At 41.0% G+C, this 17,294-nt stretch overlaps 1 protein-coding gene across 1 annotated transcript in view; it reads right to left on the reverse strand.

Annotated features, from left to right (window-relative positions):
• Positions 1-6,647: 6,647 nt before the first annotated feature.
• LOC104343335 (transmembrane protease serine 11E-like) overlaps positions 6,648-17,294 on the reverse strand; it is a 52,601-nt gene continuing 41,954 nt past the window's right edge. The window contains exons 8-12 of the mRNA XM_086464792.1: positions 13,576-13,614; positions 10,252-10,447; positions 9,216-9,475; positions 8,287-8,429; positions 6,648-6,809 (exon numbers count right to left, since the gene is read on the reverse strand). Of these exons, the coding sequence (XP_086320918.1) occupies positions 6,648-6,809; positions 8,287-8,429; positions 9,216-9,475; positions 10,252-10,447; positions 13,576-13,614 (800 nt within the window). The remainder of the gene's footprint in view (positions 6,810-8,286; positions 8,430-9,215; positions 9,476-10,251; positions 10,448-13,575; positions 13,615-17,294) is intronic.

Below are 17,294 nucleotides of genomic sequence, written 5' to 3' on the forward strand. Positions count from 1 at the left end.
CCGGACTCGCCGCCGCCGCCCCTCCTCGGCTCAGCCCCGCCGCCCGCCCTCACCACCGTGTCGGCCTGGCGTTGCGATCAAGGCCTGAGCGCTGCCGGCGGCGACGGGGAAGGAGGCAGGAAGGGGGGGGGGAAACGGCGGCGCCGGTACTGCGGCGCTTCCCCGCCTGCGCCGACATGAGGGGCCGGGCTATGGCCGCCCGCCGCGGCCCGCCTCCTGCGGAGGCGGGCCGCGGCGGGCGGCCATAGCCCGGCCCGACATGGCGGTGTGCAGCGTTGAAAGGGCAAGTGCCCAGCGGGAGACGCACGAACCATTAAAAAACCGCCACCGCTTTCTGCCCCAAAAGTGACACGCCGTGTTGTTAAAAACAAAAAAAATCCCCTTTAGGTTCAAGCGTTACCAATTTAGACGAACAAGAGCACTCCTGAGGTAACACCACGTCTCGCAGGAGAGCTCCAGCAAGATGTCACCTCCCTCAAAAACAGGGAAAATTTCGTTAAAAGCGGAGAGTAAAGTTGTGAAATGCTAGAGAGGAGCCCAAGGCTGTAGACGGGCAGAGATTTGGGGAAAAAAGCAATCCAAGGCTGCAGAGGAGCAGAGATTTGGGGGAAAGTGGTCAAAACCAACGTATGTTAAATGCCAACATTTTGGAAATGTTGTGGAAAAGTTTTGCCTTTTTTTTTTTTTTTTTTTGGTGGCATTTAACCAGGAGAAAGCAAGATGCAGCAACCATTGCTCTGCCTCCACCACCAACTCAGCTTCGGCTCCTATATTTTCTCTCCTGTCTCCCAAACTCTTAAGATCCCAGCACTGCCTGCCTTCCCATCAGGCAGTTTAATCTCCCTTCCACTGAAACCCTGCCTTCCCTTTCGTTATCCCTAACCACTGGGGTAGTTGAGACGAGTTTAAAATCTTTCTTGATACCATTAGCACATCTTAGCTGGAATGGGAAGGATTCATGCTACTACACAAGCAGTGAGTTAAAAATGTCATTGCATACAGTGCATACAGAATAGTCACCTAATACTTTAAAATATTTGTAACTTTGAAAAAAGGAAACAAAACCAACTATCTGCATCCTGCAGTACAGAAGAAAAATTAAAAAAAGGAGGCCTTTTCTCTATCTTGATTGGGTTTTTGGGAACTTCTAGGGGCAAGAAGACCCATGAGTTGTCCTCTTTATTAGAGATAAATGCATTGGATGCTCACAAAGTTCTAGCAACCCTCCATGTCTTCCTCAAGATTTACACCTCAGTCCAACAACGCACACAGCTTTTGTACTGAATTAGTAAAAAAGGCTAAAAGCAGCTGGACAACACTGTGCTTGTTCAGACAGGGGCTATACTTTGGCATGATCAGGGTGAAAATACTTGTCTGCTACACAGCTTTTCTGACACAGAAATAATTAAAAAAGCAAGATGTGGACAAAGAACCACTAGAGGCCACTATAAGACTGAAATGCTGGATTGAAAGATGGGATAAAGGGATAAAGCAGTTAAGTTCTTCAGGATGACTAACGTAATCCTTACCAGTAAAGGAATTGATATTTAAGGCTGGTCTCTGCTTTGTAGCTTTTTCACATAATACATAAAAATCAGGAAACACAAGAATAAAATTACTTCCATTATTTCAATAAAGTAATTTCAAAGAGCAGTGTATGTACTTGATGAACAGAATTAACAGGAGTCCCAGCTATAAAGTGTGGGAAAAAAACAGTGAAGGAGAGTTTAAAGACAGCAAAAAATGTCAGCTTCAGTTTTGCCACTTCATTAATTTTCAGTTCTGTCAGTGATTTTTACTTTTAATTTTGTTGTTTCTTCCCTTAAAAATGAACCTGCTTCATTTTTTTTTAAGGTTAAACTAATAATTCTTATTTTTAAGAACTTACCAATCAAATGTGTTGTGAAAAACAATTTTAAAAAAAACCTGCTACCTACCATTTCTGTCCTGGTCATTGCATTTTTAAAGATACCAGTCACTTTGATATGCAGTCATGTCACATGAAACAGATTTTGCACAGTAACAGTGAATACTGACAAGTCTTATGCCTAAAGAGAGAAACGACAACATCCAGTTAATTCTTGCTTAAGAGTTTAGCAGTAATTAAGCAAAGACTAACCATCAGTGAAACTGTGAACCATGGGCATTCTAAGATAAATTGCCATATAAAAATGGACAGATTCTCTTTACCCCAGAAGCCAAAGAAACTGATTCCCCAATGCATTAATCAGTAGTTGTACTCAGGAGCCCTTTAGGTTGATGGTACCAAATCAGAAAATATACAGGTTTTTCTCTTATTTTCCAAGACTGCAAAATTTGAAACAAACTGGAGCTATTTGACTTCTCTTTTTCCCCATAGCCTTCTCTTTTAAAAATACATACAACTGTAAAATCTTAATAAATTTGGTTAGATAAATTAATTTTAAAGGAAATCCCAACTCCATATTTGTGCCACATTAAAGTCAGCTATAGCTTTTGAGATTGGCAAAAGGTACAAAGCAAGGCTGTCAGTTTACTAACTTGCAGAAGCAATGAGCAGTACATGGCTGTGGTCAGAACACCACCGCCTCTGGACTCGAGCCTATTCATGCCCAAAATCTCTGTAACTTCAGTTTATGTGCACTGCTGCAGATTCATTCTGCATGCAGGTATTGAATACATCTTTACAGACAATATTTTCAAAAGCACCTGAAGCTGATGTAGCTGTAAAATCTCCTTTTCATGTACTGGGAAAATCCCAGCCATTGGCACTTCTTTTTTTTTCAGTCTTTTAATTTCCTGAATTCCAGGCCTGATTTCACATTCTTAATGGGGACTCCAGAGTGGGAGGCATTTGTTTCCCTCATTTATAGTTCATAAGCAAATTAGCAAAAAAAAAATCTATGTAGTCTTCTCCCTAAAAATAATGTGTCATTTGAAAGTACTAAGGCAAACACAATTCAGTTTAGCATACAGACTGGTGCAGAAATGACCATAAATCCAAGTCAACATCCTTCAGTGGATTTCCAGACACCCTGCCGTAGACTACGGCTTACCATCAGCTCTTGCAGGAGCAAGGTGCTGACTGGCAAGGCTTTGTCTCCTTGGCTCAAAGCGTGGTGTAGGAGTGCTTTGCCGGCATGTTTAAAAGGACTCCAGCTTCCCAATGGGGTGGACCAAAGGATCTTGTCACTTAAGGCTGCTCTAGCAAGTGACACCTTCCTAGAAACCATGTTAACAATGTTGTTAAAATCATGATCCAGATAAACAAAGGCACCGATTACCTGAGCATGTGCACAAATGCATTTCCAAAAGCAAGAGCCAGCTTTTCTACGCACGTGCATCTCTAACACAGGCTGCGAGTTGCCAGATAAATATTCATTGGGTTAAATAGTAACTTCTGGCCCTCAGCTCTTCTGATTTGTTAAGAGGAACAGCAGATATGGAATTGGAGTTTCTACAAGCTTTGCTTACATAAGGAATCCCAGTGACGGATTGATGTAATTCAACCAGACTGCCTCACATGATTAGGCCTTGTGCAACCAGCCTCTTCTCTCTTTCCTACTTCTGCTCCAGGCTGAAAATTAGCATTGGGCATACCTCGAACAACCTGATTTGAATAACCAGAAGTTTGGAACACGTTTCTTGATGCTTTAAATCCGCCTGGGAAATCTCAGGAGAACTGGTATGTCAGCTGCATAGACCTACCTACAGCCAGTTTCCAGGAATGCCACGTTACAAGGATAAGTTTTTCCAAGGCCAGAAGCAAGGTGGTGGATTCTTGGATGAAGCTTCAGATCCATTCCCAAATTTGCATAGTGCTAGCTTAACTGAAATTCACCTTTGAGTATTTTAGAAAAGCAGATGCCCTGTCTTGTCTTTGCTGAAACATCTGTAAAGCTCCAACCGCCGTTAAAGACAACAATTCCTAAGATGGGGAATGAACGGAGAGAGCTGCGGTTTTAGAATATTCTTACATCAAAATAAGGAAGATTAGACTATTTTGCATCATATACCATTTTTAGCTTGGTTATTATTAAACAAAAAAAAAAAAAAAGGACAAAAAAGGAGCAATTGTTTTTAAATACATTTAATGTTATGAAACATATTACCTTTATGTTGTTTAAATCGTTGCTAAATCTTAACATCAACAATAATAAAAGGATTCTAAAAATCTTTTCTTTAATCATACAGTATTCTCTTTGTTTTACCCTAGGGCAGAAAACGAACAGAGTCTTCATAAATAAAACACTGACATGGAGCATAAGACAAACCCAGGCCAGACAGTTTGCTAAAAAATTTGTGAAAATTGCATCTGGCTGGCTCAGGACTCCCTGAGTAAGGTAGACATTCTCCCACACAGCTCTTGGCTGTTTGGCCTCTCCCGAGAAAATCTGAAATAAAGGCTGCCTTTTTCATTTTAAAGGTATTATATATACATGTCACTTGCAATGTGAGGTAGGAACCAGTTTATAGGGGTTGTATCTAATCTGGGCCTCACCTCCCTATTGTTGCCCTTCCATTTGCTAGGCAAAAAGATATATTTAAGTGCAAAACAAAGCCTTAGCTATCTGTGAAAGCTAACTGCTGTTTACTTTCAAATGCAATTCATCAGCTGACTAGAAGGAAGGACAATTGTCATGATTTTCACCTTCAAAGCAGTAAGAGGCACAAAAAATTAGATGTAATTTTTTTCCAAAGGATGCCTGCAAAAAAAGGGGACCTGAACACTAGAAGAAAACAGTGTTTCCAGGTGACCTAATCCAACATTCCGTGAAATTTCCATTTTGTAACTGAACCTGGCCCAGAGTAATAAATTCTTAGTTGAAAAATAGCAGCAACTCGAAAGTGCATAAATTACAAACTTCAACAATAAATTAAGGAAATGGATTTGCTGCATCTAACTATCATCCTGGCTGTCCCAAGATCCTTTTCATTTTATGATGAACATGGAAAATCAGAATAAAGATACTACTATTTCAAAACTAATCTAAACCCTCCAATAGATTTCTTTCTGAGATAAGGCTTCTTGTCTTTTACTGAAATTCAAAAGATACGTAGAAAGACTGGGAGGAGCCTAATAATAAGACAACTCAGTCCTCCACCACCGAGGCTTAAACATAGGCTTTTCCATCCATATGTAGACTTGTAATTCAAGGTGTGAGTTTCAGGAAATGCCGGGCATCTCTTTCCCAGGGATGCTGGTTACCGGAGAGCTCGCACAGTAGAAAGGCTGAGGAGAGACCCAGTCCTGAGCAGAAGGGGAGGCAGGATGCTTTGCAGAAATTTTCAGGTGTAGTAGGTTCAGCTGTGGGGCTTGCAGCTTCTTTCATGTCTCATACAGACTCCTGTGAGTCCTGCATTCACAGCCTAAGCAGTCCAGTGGCAATTCAAAGACTGTAGGAGACAGTACTGGAGTGACATTTTGGGTCCTCATATTGAAGGCCTGGGCTCCAGGTGACAGTAATAGTCACGTCACTGGACCCCCTTCCACCAGCAATCCATGAGATGTCAGGCACAGAGGTAGGCAAAGTGGTTAATCAGTGATAAGGATTGCATTTACTCTGAAGTTCGTATCGGGACTGTTCTTTAATATGAAATTACTCTTCAGCCTCCTAAGACAGGATCATGTTCATTCACGGCAGAGATGAGTCCGTCAGTGAAGCAAGACAGTATCACTAATTGCTTCCTTTGCAGTGAGATGGTTTCCACTGGCTGGCATGCCCTTGGGAAAGCACACTATTTCTTGAATGAAAAAGGTAGTTCCCATTTTATTTGTGGTGAATATTTGTTTTTCCTTTAGCACAAATTTAAATGCTGCGTTTCCTTCCAGGGAGGTTTTTCATGGGGACGCAGTTATTGCAAACAAATTTCAGTAAAGCTCGTGTTTCTGTATCTTAAGCGTATTGTGAGTTGAACAGAGTAGATCTAGAATGCAACTGGTACAGAGGTAGCAGCACAGTATTGTGATAAAGCACTTCCACAATAGCACTTTCAAGAAACTTGAACTTCACAGAATCCACAAAACATTTCCTGTAAAAACTGTGCTTCGAAAGAAGAAAGTAAAGCTTTTCTCTTTGCCTTTTCAACTTACTGCAAGCACAGAAATCCTTGTTTTCCTTAGATAGGACCTACCCTCAGTCCTGGCTGATCCACTGTTAGTTATCAAGGCCACGGAGCAGGGTGAGCATCCAGGGTCTCGGCTGCAGCCTGTGCAGATGATACTCTCTATCAAGAATAATAATCAAGCATTCACTTTGCCAGAAACACAGCTGTGACAGCATTTGCTTCACTAGAGGAAGAAGGTTCAGCTTCAGACCTCGTCCATGGCTGAAGGAAAATTTCTTTTTTTTTCCTGGAAAAATGTTTGTATTTATGAAGCAGGTAAATGGGTAGCTTTTAAATGTTAGTTTAGTGACATCAGTTCATAATTTCTGGTATGTGAGAACGTTTCAAGGCACAAAGATGAGGCAGGCAATCTCATATGTTTGGTATAAATTCACAAGGGGTTAGGATCTCTGACAGCAAAGATAGTGCTTGCTGCAGGCAAAGGTTGCTTCAACGAAAACTACATAGGAATATATATACTAAAAAGATAACCTTTCAGAATTACAGACAATATGAGTGACACGTAGTCTGTGTAGTTAAATCCATTTTTGACTTTGGAATTAGATGCCAGTTTTTGAGGTAATCCAGTCACGGAAATAAGTCACTCGTGTGTAAACTCCAGGTTTATTTGGTTTGGCACATTCATCTCCCCAGCTCACTATTCCCACGAGGTACCACATCAGTCTAGAGTCTGGAGTAACCAGTGGTCCCCCAGAGTCCCCCTAGAGAAAGAGGAGGAGAAAAAAAGGATTTAATTGGTCAGAAGGGAAAATACAATTCTCTCCATAGACAGGAGGGTGTGTCCAATAAGAGAAGAAAGCAAGCAGTATTTCAAGAGCTGATATTTGTGCAGCATCCAGGCTGTTTCTGAAACTCGAGTCAGAAGTCTGTGGCTTTTTCCTGTTTGCTATAGAATCTCCTGACCTGTCTCTTTGGTTTTACAGTTAAAAAAAAAAGAAAAGCTTCTCTTCTGGTTTGTGAAATACTGCTTCCCACGTGCCTTGTCTTCCTCCTCATAACAAAGTAGGGAAACACAAACATATACAGCAATCTAAGCCACCTTTTTTACAGTAACCACTATTCTTTCAACACATTCTTTTAGTCACTTGCAGCTATAACATTTCAGAAAGGATTTCATCAGGAAATTGGTTTTCTAATTAGACAATATCTCCGTAAGATGTTACCCACTTCCAAAGGCTGATTTCAGATACTGTTAATAGCATGACATGGTAATAATAGTTAAACTGGAAACCTTACAGGCTGAAAGGCAATCCTCACACAACAGACCAAATTTCCCATCTTCCATCAAAATGTTTCACTGAAATAAACAGCAATTGCACTCTTCTGTTCAGGTCTCTTCAATGCTCAGCCAGACAGAAACAGAGGAATTGAGCCTCCCAGACTTATTCTGCAGGGAATTTTGCTTTGGGCGTAAACCTGTAGGATGGGATTCTGGAAAGGGTCTGTACACTCCTTGTAAATAACATAAATAGAAATTACCCTTTTAAAAGTTACCGTTATGGAAATATTTTTGTTTGAACAGAAGCATTTCCTTGCAACATTTACAAAACTGCACCACGTATGTATCCTTACCATTCCATTTACACCTAGCTTCCTTATGGTTATTTTTGTTTCAGACAGTTTTCCTCCACTGATCCAAGTCCATTACCAAAGATCATATCATAATAGATCTGTTACAAGATGGTCAAGTCCAGAATGTAATTTCAATGAGTGATAGTGCATTTTTGCTGGCAACTTAACTGCTACATTCTTAAACTTCTTCCTTCCCAACTGTACAGGTGTCTAGTCTTGGCTACTTGAGGCATTTAATTTTTAGCCCATGTTTAGTATTTCAGCATTTAGTATCTCTGTCAATGGCTTGTCATATCACTTTGCAAGCAAATTTTTAGTTAGATTTCACACACAAGAAATTAGGAGAAGCAAATGGGCTTGTAGCGGCTATTCTGAGTTACAGAATAAGAATGTCATATCATGCTTAAATGAAAGGCTTGAATTCTGAATATTATACTAATTTAGCTCCCTTAGCATGGAGTTTATGTCCTAAATTATGTGTACTAAATGCTATTTCATTTTACAACTTAATTCCTTTTTGAGTGGACGCTGTTTAAAGGACTGTCAGTTAAGATACTGGAGTCAGCATTAATGTAGTTTTCTTTTCTAGTTTTCGGCTACAGTTACCTGACAAGCATCTACTCCTCCTTCCAAGTATCCAGCACACAACATCCTGGGTGTTATGTCCCCATCATACACTTCTTTTCTGTTGCAAGTGTTTGAGTCGATAAGTTTCACTGTTGCTTCCTGAAGAGCATTTGGAGCTGGACCTGAGGGAAAACACAGTTGGGGTATTTTTATCAACATAATTACTTTGCAGTAGTTAAGATACAGGAAGAGCATTTAATGTTCTGTTATGGAGGATCGGCTTGACTTGGTTTAATGTGGAGGCTTTGCTTGTTGATCTGTCCAGGTTAGGCCCTTAAGGAAAATGTACATACTCATAGTGTCACTTAGGAACTGTACTATTAAGACAGAAGTAATGATTGCATGGTACATAGTGCCTTAAGTGTAAAACCATATATTTTATACAAGTTCCATATAATACCATCAACACAAATTACCTAGCAATTTGAGCAGATGATACGAAATGAAGACATCTTTGTTCCATTCCTAAATCTACTCTTAGCATGGCCTGATAAGAGTGCAAGCTTGAGTAAGTCACCACCTGCAGCTCACTCTGCACATTCACCTGAAAGCCCAGAGTTATCTGTAGCTTCTAACTGGGACTGGGAGAATATTTTTTTAAGTACTATATAAACACATGCATGGCTGGACTACCTGTCTTAAGAATTAACAATATGAAATAGAAAGGCTAGAAAAAGAGAACAGTCTTCTTCCTGTTTTCTGCTTCAGTGGATTGTAGCTCTGTCTTTGTCTGGTCTAATTTTAGAACAAGAAACTGCTACTTACAATTAAACAAACCTATTGCTTATAGACAAAGCATTAGGCTTGCTGCCGTACAGCATGTGGCTATAGGAGTAGTGCCAAGTCAGTAGTAGATCAGAGCCACTCTTTATCTAACATACAGGTCACCTGGTAGACTCAGGACTCACCGTCATTGGTAAGTGCTCCCCAGCCTGTGATGACAGCGTAAGTATCGTACGGAAAAGTCTGAGATGGCTCAGGCAGGCAAACACGGTGTATGCTACTTGTAAACTCAACTCCTTTAGAGAGCTGCACAAGTGCAATGTCATAGTCATGTTCTGGGTAACGGTACTTTTCATGAATGATAATCATCTTGACTGATCGTTTCAAGCTTGGTGGCTTCAAAAGAGCTCCAAAAGTAGCATTCCACTTCTGAGGGTGACTCATGCTGAAAAAGATAAGCATGCTACAAGTATTTAGCTGTAAGTATGAGTGTTTGGGACTTTAAACTTGGTGAGTACCTTTATTGTAAAGCTCCTTCAAGCCAGCTCCTTACTAGATTCTTAAGGCATCCGTCACTTTCTGTAACACTATGTCCCATGTAATTGGGTGCTGCTGCTAGAAGAGAGCAATCCTGCATTGCCTCCTCAGCCATGGTCTCGTGCTCCTCCCTCCCCTGCTTCTTGTTCCTGATCTAGCCATTGTGTGGCCACAGGGTGTAATCAAATCAAAAAGCTCCTCTGCTAGAAAACTCTTCATCTCTTTCACATGTTAATAATGTGTTCAATCAGCTGTTCCATCTTACATGCCCTGCAGCTTCACAATTGCCATGCATGAAACAAAAAAAGTGCTGGGAGTGCATGGAGGAATGTAGGATTATAACTTCTAGTAGCAGCCTGCAGCAGCAGCAGCAACCTAGTGGTAACATGAAGGAGCACCTTTAGAAACATTCAGTGCAACTGGAAACAAATACTCTGCCATTTCGGTCACTTTCCTCAATATGCCAAATGACTATTGATTTCCACTCATACAATTGCCAGTTCTGCTCCAAAGAGTCAGTCTTTAATTTCTCACTGAAACATTCAAGTGATGGGTTTGCTTAACCCTGATTTTTCTCCTCCAATGCAGAAAATTTTTCCCCTGGAAAGAGTCAGGTGTGTGGTGCAAATCTGGAAATCTTGATATGGGGCACGTTCTGCTGCAGATTCTAAGATAGGAACTTACTCTCTGAAGCAGTGAGCTGCAGATACAAGCCACGTATTGCTGATGAGTGTCGCACCACAGCGATGGACATTATTGTACTGCAAACTAGCTTGCCACGGCCAGTCCCCGGTCTCTGCAGATGACAATCCACCAACTATTCGTAGTGATGATGATTTTGCCATTGACTTGACTGATCTATTCTGCCGTAACCCACAGACTGTCAAAAAGGAGAAAGAGCGTATTAGCTATTCTTCTGTTTAGTAAAGATGCCTGCCAAGGGCTGTGGAAAACATACATAAAATTACACATCACCTAGGTTCTCTAACAGTATTAACATCAACAAGAAAACATACCTTCCACCAGCGCCTAAATCAGAGATCCTCATGCACAAGCCATTCTGTTAGAAGCCTGAATGAACAACTGACTGTTATGGAAAGCCATGATGGTCAACCATTCAGGCTTAGCTGCATGAGCAGCCCAAATCAGGAATCAAAACCTTCACCACACACCCAGGACAATTCCCAAATACAGGAATTGCCACCTTCAACGTCTCAGGTAATTTGTCATTAGGATAAGATATGAACAAGGCAAAATCTAAATGGAAATCATCCAAGCCGTGGGTTTTTACCACGCATGCACACAGATTACGTCAGCAAGATGTCACCTGGAAACAGGCAACTGCGCATTGCACAAATGGCAGTCTGCAAGTAGACCTGGAGAGGCACTTCAGGCAAAGAGCATCACACTAATCCAAGCCAGAGATGTCAAAGGCATGGATACCTCCAGCACGGTGTGCATCCATGACAAAGAGTATTATCCTCCAAACCCAAAGAGAAAGTAAAATATCCATAGTTTCAGCCACTAAACTCAAGATATTCAGGAGCAGCTGGAGCTCCCCCATAGCTTTAGAAACTTCCTCAATGGACAGAGCTGCTTCAGCTGTTTTCTCCCATCCAAACAGCATCAAATCCATCTTACCTGGACCAAGACCCACTAGTTTTCATCCAGGCCCCGATTTCAGCTAGACATTAGGGAAGTTGACAGACAGGACTATCCCAATTCATTGAAAAAGAGACAGAGCTAAGAATTATTTGCATAGTGACAACACAATCCAAACCATTGCACTGCCTGTCTCCTGCAGACAGTGACCCAGAGGGGGACAAAGCAGAAATCAGTAGTACGTCACTGAAGAGCTGCCAGCCCCAGGGCCCTTGAAGTCCTCAGAAGTGAAGCACTGGAGCCATGCAGAGTGTAACCTCTGCTCCTTCCTGCTAGGATCCGCACAAGGTTATGTTAACAATACCTCACAGTCAAAAGCAGCAGCAATAACACAGCAGATTGACAGCTGTTCATAAATTTGGGGAAAAAAATAGTCATATGATATTGAGAAGCTCATGTGCTCGGTGTAGAGTCTGCCCTGTTCTCAGATTTGAAACCACAATTAAGGAAATCTGTGAAATCTAAATCTACTTGTCCAAAACTTTCCATATGAAAGGAAGACTGGAGAATATACCATAACTGATAAGACTGTCTGCACTAGCATGTTTCTCTCCTGAAAGCTATTGGTAATCCTCAATTACTGGTCCTAAAATTGCACACTCCTGTCAACCACCTGAGCAGTCAATGTTCAAAACAGAGGGGAAAACTCACAGTTGCATCAGTGCCCTAGAACACCAGCACCTAAAATGAACCCCAAAAGTGATGTTACTTAGTCTTTCATTACTTGACAGCCTGCTGCTAAGGAACTGATCAAACCTTCACAGAGTTAAAAGAAACCCAACTTGTAGGCAAAGATGGCTTTTTATGAGTATTAAATATCCAAACAAGCTGACTGCCTTCTCTGAAAGCTTAAAAACATCTCTAAAACAAACTACTTCAACCTAACCGCTACAGCAGTACCTTGAGAAGACTGATCATATTGCCTTATGTTTCTAGAAGGAACAATTTTGCGCTACTAGCCATTCCAAAATCCAGAACATTTTCATTATAATCACAGGCTGATGTAACTTCTATAGATTTCCTTATAGTCCTTCCTTCCAATGCACACTAAAGAAAATGACACATTCCAAATTCCTGAGAGCACACAGAATTATTCCAAACTCTTCTGTATATGCACAATCCTACCAGCTTTTGAGGTCACTCACAGGCTGTGTTAGAGGTCTCTGCTGGGCTGCCATCCTTAAAGCAGCATTTGCTTTAAGGTACATGTTCAGGTATAAATCTCATCACTTAATGTGTGTATAGGAAAATAGCAGCAAGGTGGAGATTAATTGTTGTGCTACAGCATCCAAGACCAGCATATATGAAACGGATTCTGCAGTTACTGCTCCAACATGCAGTTCTAATACATTACATCAGGGAGACAAGAGGACAGGGTGTCTACACTGTGCCAGCAGGATTAGACTTGACAAAGTATTCTATTTAAGTACATGTTTTAATCAATTTATAATAGAGATTGCTTCTAACAATAATCTGCTCAAATATAAAATGTACTCAAATCCATGATAAGGACTCTCCTGCCTTTAGTGCATGATAGTATACCTTTCAGCTAGCTACTCTGCCTGACATTAAAACAGTCAACTAGGGCATACAGGTAAGTTCCTTTATTTATTGGAAGTCCTCCTTGCTCACTCAGTTTTATTACGTACACGTAGCAGTCATCTGAAATGTTTAAGCTTTCACGTGGAAACGTGGCTTACTCTCTGTGTGTCCAAATACACAATTAAGCAGACGTGGTGTAAAAGCTTTCACTGCTAGCAACAGCAACTGGATCAGGCTAGTAAGTAAACAAGTGTCCTGAACATTACAGTACCCTCACTGGCTAAGTCCTCTGTTTCCTAAATGCCAGAGTTTGCATTTAAGATTCACGCTCCACCTTCTACACCAGCACTGCTGGAGGCAGAAGGGTGCCATAGGCACTTATGCATCAGGACCGGACTGTCTCCTCTCTGCCCAATGCTGGGGATTTCTACAGAGCCCTCAGCCCTTGCTCTTTTCTCATAATTTGTTCTTTTCTCACAGAATTGCTAATGTTTTTAACAGAAGGAACATCTCACTACAAAAAAAAAAGACCAGCGAACTCAGCAGCAAGTGTAGACTTTTTCTAGAAGGGATTTTGACCCCATCACCACTATTTTCAAGCCAGTCTTTCTAGGTATCCCAGATGACACTAATAAAAAAAGCTTCCTTGAGACTGAGCAGACTCATCTGAGTGAAGTACAAGGTCACATTCATTAGAGAGGAAGATGAGAAAAGGCTTTTAAGGGCCAGGAAAAGTGTTCAGAGAACATTAATGCTAATTAAAATGATTGGAGATTTCCCAGGCTTTTTAAAGCCCTCACTTACTGTCATTGAAGAGAGCTTCTGCTCTTTTCGTCTCGATATCTGAAACAAACAAATAAACAGTCAGGGTAAGGCCAGGACAGCACAGACAAGGTTTCCCATCTGCATGGTCATCCCACCCGACAGCTAGTTGAGTACAGGGCACCGCAGGAGGTATGGCTGCAAGGGGCTGCTAGAGAAACCAGTGTAGATCATATGTGGTCACATTCTTGCGCTGGCTATTGCACTCCCCTCTGCGGTGCTGCTTGCTGTTCTCCAGCCAGCCAATATCTTCTGAGGACCAGGCACAGGATCTCCCCCATCGTGCTGGACCCTGATGTTTTTGGAGGGGAGTACAGACAAAACAAGTCCTGTATTACTCAAGATGCACAATTTTCTTGGGGAGGAATTTTTACAGTGGAAAGTTTTGAAGTTCCTTTTTTGTAAAAAATCAACTGCCTGCATTTTACACCAGAATGAGGGCCAGAGGAGATCTAATACTCATTCTGTGCCTTCTTTGAGATCAGAAAGAACTGACTTCACTGCAGCAATGCCAGCTATAAAGTAGCAGTGGCTCACTTTCCTTTCTCCTGTTTTATTGAGCACCAGGGTGTCTGGTACACCATTAGTACTAAAAGAGGTAGTTAATAGCAATTTCTTGCATGGCACAGCAGGTTCTAGCAATACATTCACTCCTTTAATATGCATGTTGTATGTTTATGGACAATACAGTATGGTCATGCTGACAATAACAAGCATTGGCTCAAGGTGTAAGTCTATTATTCCCCTTCTTCCAGAATGCTATTTTTACTAGAGCTGCCATTTTAGTTGCTAGCAGTCAAAACAAATTTAAAAAATAAAAATAAGGAAAAAAATTTACACTTTCAATACGATTTTTAAATTATATAGGGATTCTTGTGCAGCATCCACAACTTCACATTTTGTGGCTGGATACCCTTTCTCAGGAGATCCCTGTCCTTATTCACTTACTTCTTTCCTCTTTGCAGGTACACAGAATAATATCCTAATTTTGATCCAAAACCACTCTAAGCAAGGAGTCTCTTTTGAATGCAAAGGGCTCTGGCTCATACTTGTCGCCTGTTGTGCTTGTATCACTTGTGTTTTGCTTGTGGGCTTGACACTCCTCCAGGTATGCAGGGTGAATTGTACGTTTGCAATCCACCATTACTAGACATGTATTCATTAATTTCTTAATGTGACATTAAGTAGATTATGATAGAAAAAGGAAACAAACAGAACTCCAGTGCATGTACAGCTTGACTGCAGGGAATGTTAACAAAGCAAAGACAGTGCTAGGGCTGCCGTATGTGTGTGCAGATGCTGCTTTATTTTGTAAGAAGGGAGATGAGTTATAATTGGACATTTATGTAGCAGCACAGTCTTATTCACTATAAACAGGAACTGTTCGCATAGTAAAGATCAATACGTTTTACTGGTGGGCAAGCAACAACTTGCAAGGACCCCGTTCAGTGAAAATGCTGACCTGTACTCTCTCAATTCCTATGAAAGAAGGAGGAAGACCCTAAAGTACAGGTACTTCTACATTTCAAGAATATCAGTTGTATTCTGTGAATGTCCATGGATAATATGGTTGGTTGTGGCCAAGACCCCTTACATCTTTGACACCAGACAGTAAAAGCTAGGCCAGCAGAGGGATTCAGAGGTGGTGTAAACATTACTGTTGGGTAAGTTACAAAGTGAGATAAAAAAAAAAAAGGGTGCTGAGCTGTGCTAAGGATTTGGCTACTTCACCTGTATGTTTATATTGGCAAGAAGTGCTTTGAAAAATCTGGCCCTACTTGTTTATTTCAATGATGATGAGCATCCAGTGTTTTCCTAGAAATTCATACAACCTTCAGAACTAGCTCATCATTTGGGACACACTAATATTTTACAGCTGGAGACTGGTAAGAAACCAACAAATGTAAGCAACAATGAAAGAGCACCTTTTGCCTTCAAATGCAATATTGATAATAATGTTTTTTTAGCTTCTCTCTGGGTGGAGAGACATTTACCTCATAATGCCTAATTATAAAGCCTGCAGTCAATTATTAACTTAGGTTATATTGCAAAGCTCATTGAGAAGACAAAAGGAGCAACCAGCTTGTTCAAGTGCAGTGCCAGAAGCAATTCAATTGGCATGTTCTCACTGCACTGAGTTTTGCTGTGAGTCATGCAGCTGTTCTGCAAGGCACCTGTCTATATCTCTATTTGCCTTTTTACGAGGCACCCAGAAAAAAGTACAAACCTCACGTGGGCAAAATTTTACCCATTGCTTCCAGTTGGACTGACTTGTGTGTAAGTGGAGAAACAAGGCTTCCACACGCACACTGCAAGTCTTAAATAGCATGTTTGTACAGCTTTGAATTTTAGCATACTTTATAATATATCACGACTATGCAGCCAATGTACTCTCCTACCCACCCACTGCTGAAGGAAAAAGGCCAGTGACTCCTGTCAATTAATTCAATGCTGTATTCACCTGCCAAATACAGTGCTCTGACCATGTATCCCACACTGGGAGCTGGCATACAAGTACTAAAGAAAACACCGCAGCAATGAAGAAACCTCAAAGTAAAGGAATTTTTAAGAGGTGAAAGCAGATCTGTCTGGCAGAAGACCCAGGAATGCATCGTGCAGATCAGGACAGGTGAAATTAGGGGCACAATACCCAAGACTCAAACCCAGAGCACACATATGTGTTTGGACACCTGAACTAACTGACACCATTTTCAGATAAGCTGAGCCCACAGTAGATCCCATCCAAAGCAAGGAGCGCTTTGGGTCACACAAACCTACTGAAAATCAGGTTGCTTACTGGGTTACCTCATTAGGGGCTTGCCTTCGTTTGTTAGTAGCTTTACATTTTGGCCTGGTCAACAGCATAGCTGTTCACATTGTGCCAGTCAACACGTTGCAAGCCCTGCCTTGAAGCAATCACTTGTAAGGCATGAGAGACAATCTTGCTGCCCTGCTCATTTACTAGTTGCCCTAGTTGTTTGCACTACCAAGAAAAAGCATCAATTAGTAACAATTAAAGTGTCATATCTTGTCCCAGCCACATTCAGCTGCAAAAATAGTTGTTTGTGCTGCATTTAGGAAAACAGTGTTCAGGCTTCCACTGTAAACAAGAACAAGTTCAACTTGAACACACATTGCCTACCTGTAAAATGGAACTTACTATTTAATTAAAGCTTGCCTAACTTAAAAGAGAAAAACAGTATTTAAATTAAAATCACAGCAATCTATTGAAACACAGCTTAGGGAATTCATCTTTCAGAATAGGGCTTTTTTCTCCAACTGGACAAGCAATTTTGTTAATACAGTTATTTAGTAAACAGAATAACCTTAAACACACATAAACTATTGGTCTTAATTTCTAACTAATGAAAATAGAGACTTGCAGGTACTATTTAATAACATATCAGTAGATAACTTCTTTTTTACTCCTCAACATATGTGTTTGAGCAAACATGGAAAGAAAAGGGGAGCAAGCAAGAGCAGGAAAGCGTCTTTGTTTTGTAATTGTTTATATGCAATAGCCAGGTAAGGCCAGGACTTCTAAGGGAGTTCAGTCCCCAAGGCCTGTGGATACATTTGGCAACCATCTAGATGTTTGCAGGTTCATAGTTAACTGCAGAGTGAATGTGACCATTTATCTCTGAGGGATTCAGAGATTCCTACAGAAAAATTTGCTTGCCTGCCACATCTCTAAATAATAT

Source organism: Leptosomus discolor, chromosome 4 (assembly GCF_034619465.1).
Source record: "Leptosomus discolor isolate bLepDis1 chromosome 4, bLepDis1.hap2, whole genome shotgun sequence".
In the NCBI taxonomy this organism is placed as follows: domain Eukaryota; kingdom Metazoa; phylum Chordata; class Aves; order Leptosomiformes; family Leptosomidae; genus Leptosomus; species Leptosomus discolor.